Raw genomic sequence first — 19,097 nt, 5'->3', positions numbered from 1 at the left:
GACACAGATATTCACTTCAACAGTTATCCACTTGGTAAAAAAAAAAAGAGAAAGACTAACTTCAGATAAGCATGTTTTTTCATTCTTGACATTTTTGGAGAGAGGAGAGGAGATGATATCGTTGATTAACCAGCTAGTTGACTTTCCCTGCTGCACACTATTGCCGTTATATCAGTATGTTAAAAGCCAACATCGGTCAAACTCTGATTTAAACCTTGCGCTGTAAATACATGCAAGTGGAGAAATCCCTGCCGCTGGGAATCGGTCTGCTAACCCCAGCAGTGTTGGTGCCAGAGTCTCATTGAAATGCATCAAAATGAAAATTCCTCCACATATTTAACCTCTATTTTGAACTCCTTTCCAACTTTGCGTGTGTACATTGTGCTTCCCCTGTAGGCAGAGTCAATCCCACAAAACAGTAGGCAGTGAAGGCCCACAGGTTCAGGGCAGCTGAGGCCCACATTAGGCCAGGGATGATAGCTTTATCTGTGGATGGGAGCAGAGGAGAAGAGTTGGCTTGTTGCCCAGCAGAGCTACCACTCCATCCTGTCACCCTCTGCCCACACAGGCTACATTGACCTTGGGCAGGGCACAGCCACCCTCCTCTTCCCCACCCTAGTCCTGTACCCGGATGGAGGAAAAGGAGGAGCCGGGAGTAAGGAAAACAAACTGGCACATCATGTTTCCCTTATCTGAGATTACCCACAGCGCTGGCTATGTACACAAACACAGTCTGACATTGGCTCAAAAAATTTCTCCCTGCCATCTCTCTGACTCTCCCAGACATTTACTGCAAATCAACAAGCCCACTCCTAGGCTCACTGTCCATTTCACAACTCCATTTAAGATTGGCATTCTGGCTTTCCTTTCTATCTAAAGGCAGTCTGTACTTCAGCCTTGTACTTTTGTCCATATTTTTGTAGAGTTATCATAGAAAACCAATTTTACCCACAGGCTTAAAATAAATTAAACACAGATTGGTTGTTGTTATGCAGTTGGCAATGTAGGAGCTTTAATTAGAGCTCTGGCTGCTGCATTGTGTTAAACATCCATTTCTGATTTTGTGACATTTAATTTTCTCTGCAATGTCTGGAATGTGTTTTCATGTTCTTTTTTGTTTATGTTTTTAATTAAATTTGGGAGCCTTAATATGTAATCCTATATGCAGGTGTTTCTGTTGAGCTTTAGCCTGTGACCATCACACATATGTGTCCATGGATGAGTCCTATTGGTAGAGAACAAAACATCAGTATGACTTCATCTAAATAAAAGTCTTTTTTTATATTTTTGAGAAGACATTCATTTAGATGAAGCCATTCTCAAATATGCATTTTGTATGTTGATGCAAGATGCCACGAAATGACAAACTGCCTCCATCCTAAAAATTTGACGTGCCTGTCTCTTTGTCTTCCCACTATCTCATTCACTTTGTTGCTCTGAAAAGCAAAACACAGCGAGTAAGTGATTTAACTCTCCTCCTACTCATTTTTCCTTGCAGCTGCTCAGGGTGAGGAGAGGGAATGTGCCTTCACAGACCAGCAGCAGCAGTGGGAGGTGGAGCGAGTGGCAGGGGGCGAAGGCCGGGTCTCCCCAGAGAACACCACCATCCGATGTGCCAAGGGCAGCCACTGTTTCGGTCTGTGGGAGAAAAGCCCACCCGGCGAAGTGCGACTGGTCAAACAAGGTAAAAAAAAAAAAAAACAGACTTTATCCAAGACTGTGTTAGATAAATGGAAACACTGAGTATGTTTTGACAATGTGCCCTTTCTTCAGGTTGCTGGACTCACCTGGGTGACCACCAGGGCTGCCATGATGACCGCTGTGTAGTGACCAACCTCCCTCCACAAATTCAGAACGGGACATATCATTTCTGTTGCTGTGGGAGTGACATGTGTAACGTCAACTTCACAGAGGATTTCCCACTGCCCAGCCCCACCACCGCACAGCCAATCAGTAAGAACATACAAAGTGTTCATGTATGACAACATGTACAGACTGAAGTGGTGTACACTTCAGTCTGTAAAAACAGCTCAGTATGTGCTTGTCTTGTAGCAAGCTGTATTCCTTTCTCAGTATCCATTAACAATCCAGACAGATTGTTTCAGCATCACGTTCAATAATATATATTATTGCGTAAAGGAGGTGTACACAGCCACGTGACATCAGGCTCACATTGGTGATTTTTGCCATCACCGTCTTAGCTTTTTTTTTTTTTAAACCAGTTGCAACCATTTTATGGATGAGTGGGTGGAACATAGGAGTGAGGTGAGGTTGCATGGTGAAACAGGAAATGTTTCTGTCAAGTAATCTCAGCAGCTTCTTTTATAGTATGTCAATGCATTGTGTTTGATGATTGCATTTCAGGAAATGTAAACTTTGGCTGTGTTATTGGTGTAACTTTTTAACCACAACCACCATGGCGTTGTCTTCATAAACACAAACTCAGGGAGTCACTCCTGTCAATCAATCCCCACACAGTAGATAAAAAAAGCCTTCATTTAGCTCTAAACTCATATTGACTAAGCAGTAATTTAGTACGCTTAAAGTGATTGAGAGAAATTGACATATTTTCAGTGGCTGAACTAGGCTTTTTACCCCTTGTCTAATATGCATATACATAATTTAAGATTAGTGAAATAGAGAAACCATATGAGGAGGTAGCTGTGATTTATTAACACGGATGATGTGTACTAACAGAATCTATTGACATATTGCTTCATCTCTTTTCCGTCTTTAAACGTCTTGAAAAATACAGTAACATTTCCAAAAACAAAACCATCTCTTACAGCATGATTTGCGAAACGGGGAGAGTTAAATGCAAGTGAAATGACTAACAAAGAGCAAGGGTGAAAACCAGCCCACGCAGTTTGGAAACACAAGACTATTAACAGAAAAGAAAGGATGTTTGATATCATCAGAGAAATAGTACCTACACCTACTTGTAGCTACTTTCTCTCTTTCTGCCCCCTTTTCGTCTTCCTCTGCTTCATCATTCAGCCACAAATCTTAGAAATGAGCTTCCTGATTGCCGCCTATAATGAACCTTGACAACTCTGAATTGCAGAGATGAATTGGTTTGCATTTGCACAGATAAGCTGTGTCCTCGCTCCCAGCTAGGGTGGATTATATGCACTAAATGGCAAATAGAAGCAGTTGATATTGAATCCTTTTGCTTCGGTGGACGTTCTTTGTGTTTTTCAAATTCTTAGTGAGGTGTCGAACAAAGCAAACAGATGTATTGTTAATTGTTCTTTCCACTCAGGTTTTAGCTGTGAATGAAAGCAGTGTGTGGCGGGAGGGGGAGGACGGTGGTGGCAGCAGCTCATCATCTTTCCTGCCCACACACACACACACACACACAAATACTCGCACTCTACCATGCATGTCGTCTCTCTGCATTCCATGGATTACAAGGCGTCTGCTGTATCTGTCTGTCTGCGGGTGTGCCGGTGACTGCTCCCCTGTGTAGACAGATGATGAGACAAAGACGAGAGAAAGTTGGAGGAAGAAAATAACATTTTGCATCAGATTAAATCACTGAAAAATCAAGTTTGTGTTTCATAACACTATTCTAACACTAAGTCCTGCTCCTCTTGGTAAGTCCTGACATGTCGTGACAGACTACTCTGGTATTAGAAGTCAGAAACACTTTGGCTGTCTGAGTGATCTTCAGCCAACTATCGTGGGTGAGAACATTTAAGGCAAGGTGATACTTTGGTAGGGTTTTGCTTAGGTTTGAGGAGGGCTTAGGTGCTGTGATGGCTTTTTTCTGTTATTTGACCATTTACATTTCTGCATACTTTTACACCTACATTATAATATATAGAAAAAGAAAAATGGAGCAAATTTAATTATTAATTAAAATTTCCAGTTTCACAAAACATCAATACCACTTTTACAAAAGATTAAAAATAAAAACTATTTATTCAATAATCAATAAATAATATGGTAGCTTTTCTCTGCAGAGTAGTAGGGAACACTCATTCTTTTTTGTTATTTTAGCTTAGTTGTTCAAAAACACTATGGGCTGTGAAAATCCCATCACACACTCTTAAAAAAATTAAAAAATCCAGACCTTTTCAGCAGATGTTTTGAACAGCTCTATTTGGACAGAAGTAATTATTTTCTAAAAACTGAGATTATCTTGTTGGGAGAATATCTACATATCCATACTTTTTTTTTTTTTTTTTTTGAGTGTGAAACATCCTTTATGTAATGCTAATATACAACTGGTTGTACCATGTTTTCTTTCACTGTCAGGCTGCAAAAGTAAAGTTGTAGGATGATGTCAAGATTTTTCTAATTTGTTATACTTTACATTTCATGCTCTTCAATGTGACTATTGCCCAATTACGATGCTAAAATTGTACATCCTGTAGCTCTAGTCACAATGCAGCTTGTTGGTGGTAGTAATTGGTAATTTTCTGGACATTTATAGTGTGTTGGGGTGTGTCTGTTTATCAGACAACTTCCTGCACAGTCCTCCTCTGGATTATGAACTCATTGACCTTGGTATTTGAAAGGAGTCTTGTCAGACTCTGCATATGTGTGTGTTTGTGTGTTTTCCCTCTTGCCTTTATGCCCTCCAGCTTGTGTACATGCATGCTCATGCTAGTACGTCAGTCAGAGCTGCCCTTAGGCTCTCTAAGCCATCAATTATTGATAAAGCTTGTGTCTCGCAGCAACACCAGTGTGCTGCCTGATGTAACAGAGGCAGCTGCTGGATCTTTAGTTTTTATTCCTGCACAATATAGAGTGGAGGTCTGTGAGAGGAGTGTTGTTATATTTAAGTTGTGTGTATGTTTGTCTCTACTCTCCAGAGAAGCTCTTATAGCTGATGCAGTGTCTCATTAATCACAAATGCCTGACAGCTGAAGCAGCAGCCACCTCAGCTAACTGCTGCTACCACCTTCATCTGTCCACTTTGCTCTGTACACTATTTACATATTTTTTATTCTCTCTCACTCTCCATTCACTTCTCACACATCCACTGCTTCTATCTTCTTACACTGCCTTCCAGTCTGTTGACCATTCCTCATGGTTGTTTGGTTTAATTGATGTTGGATTTTTTTTTTTTTTTTTTTTTCCATTTCTTTTGATTGATTGTCCACAAACAGGTATACTTGCATACCTTGGAATTTGTAGCCATGTGTGATGTTAATGGATGTGTGAAAGTTGTTTCATGCGTGTGCTTATTGATCTTTCTTTTGAGAAGAATAATATAAAACTGACATGTGTTTGTTTTGCGTTCTTAAAAATAATTCATAAACTGGCCACCAAACAAAAACTGTTTTGATAGGTGTTTTTGATTGGTGTTTGATAGGTGTGTGTGGACTGCAGTGCCTCCTGCTCGGCAGCAATTACTGAAACTGTTGTTTTTCATTGCGCTGGTTCAGACTATAAGCCCAGTTGAATCAATGAATCAACCCAATATTCAGCAGACTGTTCAAGTGCACTTAAGAAATTGCTCAATTCTCACTTTGTGTAAATACTGGCTCCTCACAAGTCAGAGGCACTGGAATGGTCTTCATCATCAAAGGTCACAGTTTGATTTGCACTTTTGTTTTGATGTGTCTCCCTTTTAGCCACTCGTGCACTGCGCTGCGAAGAGACAATAATTATCGCCCTGGCAACAGTCTCCGTGATGGCTGTGGTTGCTGTAGCAGCCTTCTTTGGGTACCGCATGATGCACGGTGAGTTACCATGGCGCCACACTGCGAAAAAGAGACATTCATTATGCAAGGCCATTTAAATGTTTTTGGACATTTCATAATGAGCTCACAGATCTGCTGTTTGTAGCTTTTATTTTTTCAAGTTTTAGACTGTCTCTGCTATATACTGACTTGGCTGTGAACTCTGTGTGTATGTTAATAGGAGATGGTAAGCAAGGCCTCCACAACCTGAACATGATGGAGGCTGCTGGCTCTGAGAGCTCACTGGACCTGGACAATCTTAAACTACTGGAGGTTAGTGGCCAAATCCATTTGTTTCATCTCTGGACCCTGTATGAAATATTTTTAGTTTGGTGTTAGTCATCTGTTCATCACTGGAAGTGAATCAGTTTTCCGGCTCAGAAAAGAGCCAAAGTATTCAGTGTAGTGGTGCAGCATGCCAGCATGACACTGTGTAACTTGAGTCTCTTTAACTTAATAAGCCTGAAGGGAGCCAATACAGAAGCTACAGCAAATAATTTTATGGCATTGCAGCCACTCAGAGATTTAGTAACATTACTGTTAAAGTCGCACATTACCTAAAAAATGCTGGATTTGGTAGTAATGTTTGCAATATGAAAGCAGCATTAAGGTGTTAACAGTACGTCATCTACATCCCAAATCCTGTGGATTTATTCTTGCCTGTTTTTATATGATGAAAACTAGTATCATTGATTCAGACATGGAGTGCTCTCCTCTGGCTGCAGCAGCTCAACATACAGGGTGTGTACAGTACATAAACAAGAGGAAGAAGGCAGGCAAGAGCTGGGAAGAGAAAGGAGAAACAAATAGCACTGAGGCAAAAATTTGCCCCAAAATACATCAAGGTGTACAGTTACATTTGTCGTTTCAATGTGACTTTTGATCATTGGATCACAACAGGACATATTAAGTGACAGGTCCCGGCACACAAAAATAGGATTATGCTTACACTGACATAGGATCCTGAAAACTCAATATGGAAGTGGGAGAGCTCAAATTGTGATAGAAAGTCAATGAAGACAGAGTAATATTTAGCTACAGTGCTGGTACATTCAGGGGGAGGAATTTAAAAAAAAAAAAAAAGAAGGAAGCAAGACAGTTAAACTATTCTAAAAAAAACTCATCCATTTAGTTATTTCCTTTCATATAAAAGCTTATCATATCCTGACTTGTCCAACAGGAAGATGTTCTCAAATGCCCATTGCAATACAAGGCTATTTTTGTGCTGCTCACACTGATATGTCAGATAAAAGCTAAATTGTCACTGCAAGCAACCAGCTTGCTTCTCTTCTCTTCTCTTGTCTTTCTTTCTTTCTTTTTTTTTTTTTTTTTTTTTTTTTTTTGGGAAATGCACTAGACCAGTGCATGCATCCATCAGATAGATGCCTCCTTTAATCCCAGCCACAAAAAGCTAACACACCAGACAAAATTAGACTCAAGCATGACAGTTACTACATTTTAATGACTTCAAATAAATCCAAGTCATGGTGGTAAGGAAAAACATGTGAAACGGCTGGTATAGTTTCTCAGAGAATGGTTCTGAAGCCGTGCTTCTTGACAAATTAGACAAACCACCAATCAGTATGGAACATAATGAACCAGTGACATAGATGCACTGATATTTTTCCTTTCTTTAGACACCTGTTAACTGCATTTCAGACTCTAGTGCAGAGGAGGGATGTCTTTTCAGGCAGGAGTTGAATTCAGGACACCGTCCTTGTGTCTTATCACATCAAATGCATGCACACGTTCTTTCACATCACACTCATTGTATAGGGAGCTATTCTCAGACAAAACAAGAGCCTGATGCGTTCCCAGTGAACTTTATAGCTGCAGATAAACAGTAAAGCAGACATGGAGGTGGAAACTAGACAAAAACATGCACTCCTCCTGAATTCATTTCCTACTAAAAGGCAGATGGCATTTAAAACAGAATATTTGGACCTTAATGGCTTGCTGTGCTCTGGCTAATTTAGGGACTCTAATTGAATGATTTGTTTATTTTCTTAGTTCAGTCTGTCTGGCTGGCTGCCTTTTTTAATAGTGGTAGCTTTGTTTCTTTATGTTGACTTCCTGTAGTTTTTGTGCATCTTTACCTGATAATGCATAGCACATGCAAAATGATCCTTTCCCATTTCAGCTGATTGGGCGTGGCCGATATGGTGCGGTGTACTGCGGCTCTTTGGATGAGCGGCCCGTAGCTGTGAAGGTCTTCACTGCAGCCAACCGCCAGAACTTCCTCAATGAATGTTCCATCTACAGGCTCCCACTGCTGGAGCATGACAACATCGCCAGATATGTTGCTGCAGATGAGCGGACAGGCCCAGAGGGCCGAACAGAGTACCTACTGGTCATGGACTACTACCCACATGTGAGTAAAAGGGATAGGTGCTAAACAAAGAAAAAAAAGTTCAGCAAGGATTCAAAGAAGCAAAAAAATTATATATATGTGTATGTATATGTATATATATATATATATATATATATATATATATATATATATATATATATATATATATATATATATATATATATATGTGTGTGTGTGTGTGTGTGTATTTTACTGTGCAAAAGTTTTAGGTGGCCTTTAGATTTGTTGTTTTTGCAGCATTGAAGTGCATGTTTATTTCTCAGTCTCTTTTCTTCAGACACAAGAAAATACAGGAAATATGTGCACAGCCTTAAAAGACACACAAAATATGGAACTAAATGGGTTCTAAAGGTTAAAATCAGTATGTAGTGTGACCCCTGACCCCATGACAAGAAGTGGCAAAAACCATTAGAAACATCTGTCATGTGTTGAATGAAACCTGGAATAAAAAATAGTGAATGCCAAAAATGTCATATTGTCTGAACAAAAGGATTAAAGACGTGTTAAGTGTAAAAGGAAGGTCACACTAAATATGACCACTTTGGTTTATAGAAGCTGTGTTTTTTTTTCACTGAACCTTTTGTTTTTACTGTTGTAAATACTACAGTAAAGTATGTATTTAAAAAAAAAAAAAAAAAAAAAAAAGACCTGACATGAACTTGGGGAGGTAGGTGAGTGGGTTGGGAATCACCTGAGGATATAATGATGTTAGGACATAGTATATCCAAAAAGTTAAAGATCAGCTTCACCGTGAGATCACAATGTTCTGCAAAAATATTTTTGTGGTCGTATTTAGTGTGGCCTTCCTTTTACACTCAACATGTCTTTAATCCTTTTGTTCAGATAATATGACATTTTTGGCATTCACTTTCTGATTTTTATTTTATTTTTTTTATTCCAGGTTTCATTCAACACATGCCAGATGTTTCTAACAGTTTTTGCTGCTTCTTGTCATGGGGTCAGGGGTCACACTAAATACTGACTTTAACCTTTCCAATCCATTTCGTGTGTCTTTTAAGGCTGTGCACATATTTCCTGTATTTTCTTGTGTCTGAAGAAAAGAGACTGAGAAATAAACATGCACTTCAATGCTGCAAAAACAACAAATCTAAAGGCCACCTAAAACTTTTGCACAGTAGTATATATACACTAATGGTTAAACCATCTAAGCTTTTCCTGCAGACAAAGCTGATGTGAGGACTGAACGTCAGCACTAAAATGCTCACAACTGCCTCCAGCTTTTCTTCAGTATTAATGTGCCTTAAAACTGAGCATTTGCTGTCAAAAGCCTTCAGCATCCTAATTAGAAGTCAGTTGACCACCAGCCACCCAATGAAAGGAGTCTATTATGCATCACAACATCACTGCAATGCATGTTTTCATGGCAACACAGTGCAAGCAAGGACATGAGTCTGGGACAGATAATGCATTTGCATTCAAGTAAATAATACTCAATAATATAATTTATTGCAAACGAACAGATGTAATGTAATTTCGTTTAGTAGCGGATGCACGAATTGCACGATGATTGATTTTGAGAGAAAAGATTAAGTGTATGCATGTGTATGTGTGTTTTTTATTGTGTGTTTATGCATCAGAGTTTGAGCAGTAATAGATTATCTAGGTTGATGAGATAATTAGGAAGGAAATTAATGATATCCAATCATTTCTGGTAAACATTTTCATGGGGTTAATTATCTTCTTAAAACACATCATTGTCATCCATCCATCGTTATCAAGATTAACATGAAGTTAAGATGGAAGTTACAAGACCATTATAGATACAGTTTCTGCTACATGTAAATGATTGTGGTGCACCGCCACACCAAAATAAAAGCCGCCATGCCTTCAGAACTCCGATCTTTTTTTTTTTCAGATGTTACAGATGTAAATTATAGTATATGAACGGATACATATAAACATAAAGTCTATATTGGTGCACAATTATGGACCATAATAAGAGTGTGAAATGTGACACTGCTCTACAAATAACTTAATTTTGAAAAACAAACACTGGAGTCTCATCTTCCTGTCCGGCTCAACTGCGGCTCACTCGAGAGTGGTGGCAAAGAGGCAACAGAGCGAAGTAAACGGAGAGAGAAATGTACCTAAGTAAGAATAAGTTTAACGAGTATTTTGCACCACCACCCCCCCCCCACCCCCCCACCCCCCCCACCCCCAGTTTCAAAATCCTTACATATCTCCAATTATTATTAACATTTCGGGAAGTATTCAAATAATTCGTCTTTAGAAAATATGTCTTGAAGATGTGGGTTTTCCATCTCCAAAATAATATTAACCAAGGTCGGTGGCATTTAATTTTTTTTGCAAAACAAAATAACTTGGGTAGATATGATATAACGATATTAAAGGTTCATGTAAGCAAAATGTGTTTTCAAGTGGAGATCATTTTTAAGACATTTTAAAATGACAGTACTTGACTAAAGTATTGTACAGTCAATAACAAATTACTTATGTTGATTAATTTGATTTCAGCAGCTTCTGTTAAATATACATGAATACGTGTTGCAAATTATCCTCAGGGTTTCTCTGGATGTTCAAATTTCAACTCAGTTCAGTGGAAAAATTATCATTCGGTGCGGCTGTGAGTACACATACTAATGATGAAATTTAGCTCAAAGGACCAACCTTAATGAGGTTCATAACTCAGTGGGAGTCGAAACTTGTAAGGTCCATAAATTTCATTATTGCTGTCTTGAATTATTTCAAGAAAAACCTGAAATGAACTGGGAGAGCTTAGAGTGAATATGGCATGTTTCTCACTGGAAATGATTCATGTCAACTTCGCTTAAAAAATACACTTAATATCTTTAACTAAATTCCTTCCAAATTCCAAACAATAAAAAATGTTGTTTTGAATGAAACCTAGTGTAAATCAGCCATTTGCATAAATTCAGATAGATAAGCACTGACAAGCTGATAAAATGGTCCATCACAAAGACGGATTTTCAATGTTAATTGAGTGAGGAATCTCTGTATTATGTTGTTGGGTGTGATCCTCCTGGGATTCAGTTAATTGAACAATAGTCTCTTGCTCTGTGTTACTGGGAGTGAGAGTATGTGAGTAAGGGGGTAGGACACACTATCAGTTGATGTTTGTTGACTTGTGTTTGAAGTGACAATCCTGGAGTCAGCTATTTTTTTCCTCCTATCTCTGTCTCTTCTCATCTGTCAGTTTATGCAAGTGATGCTGTTGTTTAATTTCTTCTGTGTTCTGTCCCCCACTTCACACTCTCAATCTTTCCCCATCTATTCTCTGCTCCCTCCTCACCTTTTCTTCCATCCTGGCTCCTCATCATTCCTTCTTCAGGGTTCTCTGAGCCGCTACCTGAGTGTACAAACCAACGACTGGGTCAGCAGTTGTCGGCTGGCTCACTCTGTCACCCGTGGCCTGGCGTACCTGCACACTGAGCTCTTCAAAGGAGGTGAGCTGGAGGACACAGAAAAGACACATGCACACACACTCACAGTTAATTACATAACTGCTCAGTTTACTCAGGCTCAAGTTCCAAGGCTGCTGCTTCCATCTGTTACTGAAAACACAAACCCAGACAGAGAATCGTGGTGCAAAATGGAAAAGCTTTTTGTGTCTTTAACTGTGTTAGTTTAGAATAACTAAGAAAGGCCTGTGCTGCTCTCTCTTCCTGTCTCAATACCCAGTGCTTGAGCCGTCTTAGGACCTCCACACTGGAGCTCCACGTGGGTCTGTTTAGCTTGGAGCGCTTTGCATCCTCGCATTTGATACACACACAAACACACACTGGATGCACCTCATGCCAAGGGTATTTATAGACTGGCCTCAAGCTAGAGTGAAAAATGGAGAGAGGGATAAAATAGGGGGAAGGCAAGATAGGGATTCAGATGACGAGGGAATATCCTGTGGCTCAATGAAATCATTCTTCAGAGGCAGAACTGACAGTTACTGTTTTTTTTCCGCATCATCTAACCTCAGCTCGGCTCCTCTTTTCACATCAAACAAACTAACTGCACTCGCAAAGACCAGGGCTGTGGAGCACGGAGACTAGTGAAGGGACAGAAGTAATTCTTTTTGTGCAAGCGTGTGACAAATACAGGGCTTACAAAAGGGAAGAATCAAAGGAGCTCAAGTGATCGGTAGACCAGAGGACAGCACACAGGGAGGCAACAAAACCTAAAGAAGGACCTGGTGTTTGTCTGCTTTGTGTATAGCCGCTAACAGCAGAGTCTCTTGGGCTTGGGTACAGTCATCATCATCCTCCCCCACTCATTCTGCACATCAGTAGTAGGCAGGAAAGCTTGGCTGACTGAACTTCCCTCTTGCTCAGTGCACCCTCTGCTGGACTGCGAAATAGTGCAGGCAGAGGCTACTCTGATTCAGTCTTAATCCCATTGTTGTAGATTAGATTAGTGGGTTTAGCTCTCTGTTGACAAGTGCAGCCTGTTTTGGTGAACAATGAGTAATGAGGGAAACGGGATGCTGTTTGAAAGGATTTTCTGGATGTTATCATCATTAGCACATAACAAAAACTCAACACTATGTCAGGGTAGCAAGGAATTTTGAGAAAATGGCTTTTGATTTTTAATGAAAGATAAATGAGCCCACTTTCATTGTCACATCTTCTCTTCATTCTCTCTCTTCCTCTTTCAAGACTTGTATAAGCCTGCAGTTTCCCACAGGGATCTGAACAGCCGGAATATACTCGTCAAAGCTGATGGCACATGTGTCATCATTGATTTCGGCCTGTCCATGAAGCTGACAGGAAACAGGCCGGCACGTCATGGGGAGGAGGAAAATGCTGCTATAAGTGAAGTGAGTGTAAAAGAATTTAGAAGAAAAGTTTTTTAGGATTTTTCTTTTCTCGTCTTTCTTTGATCCCTTTTCTGATCCCCTTCCCGTTCAAAATCCTTATTTATTTCTCCTGTCTCCCAGGTCGGCACAATCCGCTACATGGCCCCAGAGGTGCTGGAGGGGGCAGTGAACCTGAGAGACTGTGAGTCGGCGCTGAAGCAGGTGGATATGTATGCCCTTGGTTTGGTCTACTGGGAGACCTTCATGAGATGTACCGACCTTTTCCCCGGTGAGCAAGCCACACAGACCATAGCTGAATGCACAGAGTTGAATGAACCATCAAGAATTTATTTATCAAACCAGAAAAAAATGAACAAGCCAGTATATTCATAGGTTGACTTAATGTATGGGCCTGATAGACATATATAAGACATCCTTTCTCCTCCTGTCCTTTTCTAGGAGAATCTGTGCCAGAATACCAGATGGCCTTTCAGGCTGAGGCAGGAAACCACCCGACGTTTGAGGACATGCAGGTCCTTGTGTCCAGGGAGAAGCAGCGGCCCAAATTCCCTGAGGCCTGGAAAGAGAACAGTTTGGTATGTGTGTGCGCAAGAGAGCAGAGCTACAATTTAGGTTATTGTATTGTGAAAACCATAAATAAACACTATCAGTACATTGTGAACCAAATCACAGGGTTTCTACAGGCATTTTAAAAATCAAATATCCAGTAATATGAATTTTGATCCTTTAAAAGTACAATTTTAAACAGACAACACTCTTTTTTTTGCAAATTTTGTATTTATTGCAATGAAACTACCAATTAACCACAAATGCACAATGTGCAAGTGTGTCACAATGTGGCATGTGGACAAATGTAGTGGATACTTGGTGAAATAAAAAGTTAAAATTGGTTCAGTTTATGTTACTGTAGTGATATCTAATATGGTGTATTACAGGTTTAACAATGTCTGGCTTCAGAACATCTCATTTATAGCACTGTTGAAACCATTTAAAAATAACAAATTACAAACCTGCTGCAACACCCTGAAATTACAGTATGAAGGCGTTATAGTGCCATGGAAGTCAGAAAAACATGTAGCCACTCAAAGAGAACCACCCATTAATGTGTATTCTCATGGGAACATCACCAAAATCTGGCCCTAGCATGACCCACTTTACATGAACTAGATCTTAAATTGTATTCATAATTATCATAAAAAGGTTTAACAGTCTTAAATTTAAGTTGTTGAAACCTGCAAAAGACCTCTAGTTAACTGTAGGGAAATCCATGAAGGTATTTGGTGGGAGTCAGCCAGTAAAGCTAGAAATATGTCTAATTTTATGGAATTAACATATGCCTGTTCAATACAGATTCAGTGATGTACTTAAACATACAGATAGCTAAATATAAAGTTGTTGTTTCCAGGCGGTTCGCTCTCTAAAAGAGACAATGGAGGACTGTTGGGACCAGGATGCAGAGGCCCGGCTTACAGCCCAGTGTGCTGAAGAACGACTGGCAGAGCTGCTTCTCATTTGGGACCGCTCTAAATCTGTCAGCCCTACACTTAACCCCATGTCCACCACACTACACAATGAGAGGTATGGACATAAACACACTCCACATTGGTTTGTGTTTCTCCTTTCAGCTGCATCTTGAATATTTTCTTTTTCTGTCTCACACTAGAAATCGTATGACGCCGAAGTCTGGTCCATACACAGACCATCCCTCAACCTACATCGAAGAGCACGAGGGTGTGGCTAAAAACACACAGGCTGAAACCACTGGCTCTGTAAGTGGCAGAGCTGTGAGTGGGACTGGAGAAAGAAACAGGAATTCCATCAACCAAGAACGCCAGCAGCAAGCCAATGCCCGTCTGCCAAGCCCAGAGGGCAGCAGCACTAGTGGAGCTGGCCTGGCCCTGAGAGGGAGTCCATCAGCCTCTACTACAACCACCACCATCATCTCTGAGTCTGAAGGATCTACAGGGGCCACAACGGTCCCTGTGTGCCTCCACTTGACCCAGGAGGACCTGGAAACAACTAAGCTTGACCCTAAAGAGGTTGATAAGAACCTGAAGGAGAGCTCAGATGAGAACCTGATGGAGCACTCACAGAAGCAGTTCTGCTCTCCAGACCCACTCAGTCCTGGCAGCTCAAGCCTTCTTTATCCACTCATCAAGATGGCCAGCGAGGCCTCAGGTGCATCAGACCCAGCTGTGGCCATACCCACCACCATCTTCCCCCTGCCCAAGCAGCAGAACCTGCCCAAGAGACCGTCTAGTCTGCCCCTGCGTACCAAGCCCACGAAGAAGGAGTCGTCATCATCTTCACTCAGGTTCAAGTTTGGACGTTCTGGGAAGTCCAACCTGCGTCAGGTGGAGGGCACAAAGATGAACATTGGTGCAGTAACAGGCACAAACACTGCTGTGGAGGCCCACAGAGGTACAGGCACAAACAACATACCTGTTCTACGAGACACACATGTTAATGGTAGTGCTAATGGCCATGCCAGCGGGGCTCTCTCATCCATGGCAGCAGGTGGGGCTACAGGGTTTGGAGGATCCAGCATAACTCAAAATGGATCCGGAGCCTTGCGGTCAGATGACAGCAGATTGAGTCTAGGTGTCATCACAGCCAGCCCAGATGAACACGAGCCACTTTTAAGCCGAGAGCGTGAGCAGCCTGATCCGAGAGATGCCAGTTCGAGTGTTGCAGCTCTCCGTTCAGCTCGACCCAACACTAACAACAACAACAGCAACACAGGCCATGGCCAGGGGGATGGGGAGAGTGAAGGAGAGAGTGATGGAGGAGAGGAGACTGCAAGCGCAGAGGGAGGCAGCAGAGAGACCACAGGCGGGCCTCCGGGAGAAAGCTCCGGCTCCGGCCCTGGCTCTGTCATTTCAAACCCCCAAGGAGAAGCTTCCGTCACCATGCGAGGGGAGGCCCTGCTCAGACAGCCACGGGCTCGCAGGCCTGAGAGACCCAACTCCCTCGACCTGTCCTTCACAACCATGGACCTGGCATCACTAGGTGATTTCACATACTGACTCCAGTTCATTGCGGTAGACTTGGTGTTTTCCATGTCCAAAAATACATTTCAGACATCTATAGAGCTCCAGCTGTCCAGTAGTTTCATACATAGAGTTTTTATGTCTCAAAGAGAGAAGTTTTGGATTTTATACCACTCGAACCTGGTCATGTCATTGAGGATCAGTAGAAATGTCAAAACAACAATATGTCATCTAAATAACATTCTGAAAATTTCATTTAGATCAAAAACTACTCTATAGTCTGAATGTGTGTAATGAGACAACCTGACCTCAGTTTGATGAGGCCCCTTTGGAAATACATTCACACTGCAATCCTGCAGTTAACTCATGGAATATACATGGATAAGGCAAAAAATTTGAGCTATATTCAACTTTGGAAGCGGTTTGTTGCACTGCTCACAGTTTCAAAACTTGTGATAAGCGTCCAGTGTAAATTATATGGATCAGTCATATATAACCTGTTAAGTTTTACAGTATTATTTTCAGTATTTCAAGGATCCAAATGTGGAGTGTATTCTGATAGGACTGAACCAGTTATCAAGATTATCAAAACTGCAGTGTGCTTGGGTACAATTTTTTTTAATATAGGTATAGGTAGGATACAACATACTGTTTTAAGTGAAACATTGGTGTCTTGAAAGTTTAATGAAGTTCCTAGTTCAGTACAGGCCCAGAAAAAATCACCATTAAAAATTAAATGCTAATATGACCAGTGAGACTAAAATCATGACTCATTGTAATCATAATGTCATGAAGTCCTGGCAGTTCTGTATTTTTATGTAATTTAAATTTTTCCAAATATCTTGATAAATTACAATTACTCTCTTTGTATTCACATTTAAACATTTGCCTCCAGATACTGATGAGTGTCCCTCTGTGTTTTCCAGAGGAGGGTTTGGTGCAGCCAGACGGAGCATTGGGCACAGCAGATAAAATCAAGAAGCGCGTCAAAACGCCTTATTCCCTGAAGAAGTGGCGGCCGACTACATGGGTCATCTCAACAGATACCAGGGGGCCAGAAGTCAATAACAATGGTTCTACTCATGGTCAAGGCCACAGCCACAACCGGCCCAAGTCCAGTTCTGCTATCTACCTTCAAGGGGGGAACTTGGCCAGTGAGCCCAGTGACACACATGTGTGAACATGGACCCTCCTACAGGACTGAAAAGCACCACAGAGAGCATTTGGTTTTTGTCTGTTCAGCTCTCTGGTCTGATTCAAAATCAGCAAGAGGAAGCTATCGAGTGTCTTGTGAACAAACAGTCGAGTCTGATCATGTACAGTAATTAGGTCTGTCTCGCTCCTGTGTGTCTTTCTGATGACGGCATTGCTTTAAATGGAATCCAGCTATGCAGCATTCTCATCCGCTTTTGTTTCTGTGGGTTTATTGATCTCCCTTGGTTGGTTTGCTTCGTGTTTTCTGTTTTGTCCTCATGAGCATAGCAGCGTTTTGAGTGGATTTCTTTTTCTATGTGCACTTTGAACAGAGAAAATCAGTGTTTAAAAGTCCTATTTGTTGCGACCATGACAAGACATGGTCTCTAAACTTAAAAAGGCGATGACAAACAATCAACACTTCGAGCATTCTCTTTCCAGTACTTTGCTGTATCAAGCATTAAGAGTAGGCTCTGTAAAAGAACTGACGGTCTTAAAAGACAGAACAAGCTACTTTAATTTTTGTATTTCCTTGATTTGTATGCAATACCTTTTATTTGTCCATGTATCCATTTTTTGTGTCATAATTTTTAATTGTGCAATAGGATGTAGCTTTTAGATGCGTTCAATGTTTAATCGCTTCCATTACTTTCATCATTGTTTTATCCCTTCATTATTTTGGTATGTTAATCTTCATTGCACTTAAGTATAGTCACAATTGTTTCTAAACAATTCACCATACACTATCAAACCCCCTGACTCTAGAGGAGAGGATGGATGACAATCCTCTCTCTTTTTCTTCTTCTCTGGACTTTTAATCTTAAAGGGGGCGCACACGCTAACACTCAATCCTAGCTGACTGAACGAGTTGGTTTCCTGAACTTCTGCTTGCACAATTACACCCAGAATGGTTCCAGATTTGGGGTCTGTTAACACTACAGTCACCAGAATCAAATCTATGGAGGGATCTGTAACAGTGTCCGACTAAATCGCTGTACCACTATCACCTGACCTCACTGTGGACTGTTTCAACTGTGTGTTTAGCTGTCTACGTATATGTGACTGAAAGACCAGAAACACTATAAAAAGCCCAGATTCTACTCTTCGGACTCTGTCAGAAACCAGACACAAGTCTAAAAAGAAAAAACCAAACTCCTCTGAAGCACGCTGGATATTATTTCTGCTTCTTGTTGTCTCATCCTTTGGTGTTGGAGTGAATGATTTAAGTATGCGTGTGCCAGTGAGCATGTGTTGTGTTTTCTTAATGTCAGCAAGCATTATAGTCATTGGGGCCTAGCGCTGTACAGGCGTGCTGAAATGTCATTGTATTCATTCTGTATTTTCAGCGCTGCTTCAGGGCATATGAAAAGATCTCATTTATGTTTTTGTAATCTGTAATTTGTATGAAAAAAACAATGTATGTGTACTGCATTAATATTTGCATCATTTTTATGGAACTCTGTTATGCATTCAATGGACATGGCCTTTGATTCCATTGCTATGCGTCTGCTCGGTACAGTTTCTGTTAACATTTTTGAGTCAATATGAAAAGAAATCTCAATAAATGTATGAAATAATTGTTGCTCATAGTTAAGGACTTGTCTCAATTGGATTGCAGGCTCATCATTACCTCCGCCAAGGAGGTTATGTTTTTGCCAGCGTTGGTTTGTCTGTCTGTCTGTCTGTGTGCAAGGTAACTCAAAAAGATATGGACGGATTTGGATGAAATTTTTAGGAAATGTTGATACTGGTACAAGGAACAAATGATTAAATTTTGGTGGTGATCGGGGGGGGGGGCGGCACTGATCTGCCTTGGCGGAGGTCTGTGCTCTCCAAGTGCTTCTAGTTATAGATACATCAATATAATATCAAATTACACCATTTTCCTTACCATTATATTGTGTACACACAGTACTTCAGCAAAATCACTTTGTCCCCAGTGGACATTCCTGAGTTTTGTTTAGCTTGTTTATTAATTGTCTGCTCTAACTTTCCCACATTTTTGCACACAGATATGGTAAGAATAATCTAAAATTACG

General features: G+C 40.8%; 1 protein-coding gene across 1 annotated transcript in view; it reads left to right on the top strand.

Moving 5' to 3' along the window:
- Positions 1-18,647, top strand: part of LOC115433368 (bone morphogenetic protein receptor type-2) — a 34,252-nt gene extending 15,605 nt beyond the window's left edge. Inside the window, exons 2-13 of the mRNA XM_030154744.1 lie at positions 1,499-1,684; positions 1,774-1,953; positions 5,586-5,693; positions 5,875-5,966; positions 7,834-8,064; positions 11,396-11,510; positions 12,714-12,874; positions 12,995-13,142; positions 13,313-13,449; positions 14,280-14,452; positions 14,538-15,883; positions 16,791-18,647. Coding sequence (XP_030010604.1) covers positions 1,499-1,684; positions 1,774-1,953; positions 5,586-5,693; positions 5,875-5,966; positions 7,834-8,064; positions 11,396-11,510; positions 12,714-12,874; positions 12,995-13,142; positions 13,313-13,449; positions 14,280-14,452; positions 14,538-15,883; positions 16,791-17,044 — 3,131 coding nt within the window. The 3' untranslated portion in view covers positions 17,045-18,647. The remainder of the gene's footprint in view (positions 1-1,498; positions 1,685-1,773; positions 1,954-5,585; positions 5,694-5,874; positions 5,967-7,833; positions 8,065-11,395; positions 11,511-12,713; positions 12,875-12,994; positions 13,143-13,312; positions 13,450-14,279; positions 14,453-14,537; positions 15,884-16,790) is intronic.
- Positions 18,648-19,097: the final 450 nt, after the last annotated feature.

Source organism: Sphaeramia orbicularis, chromosome 2 (genome assembly GCF_902148855.1).
Source record: "Sphaeramia orbicularis chromosome 2, fSphaOr1.1, whole genome shotgun sequence".
Lineage (NCBI taxonomy): Eukaryota > Metazoa > Chordata > Actinopteri > Kurtiformes > Apogonidae > Sphaeramia > Sphaeramia orbicularis.
Note: the sequence above shows the minus strand (reverse complement) of the source record. Positions and strands in the feature narration are given on the sequence as shown.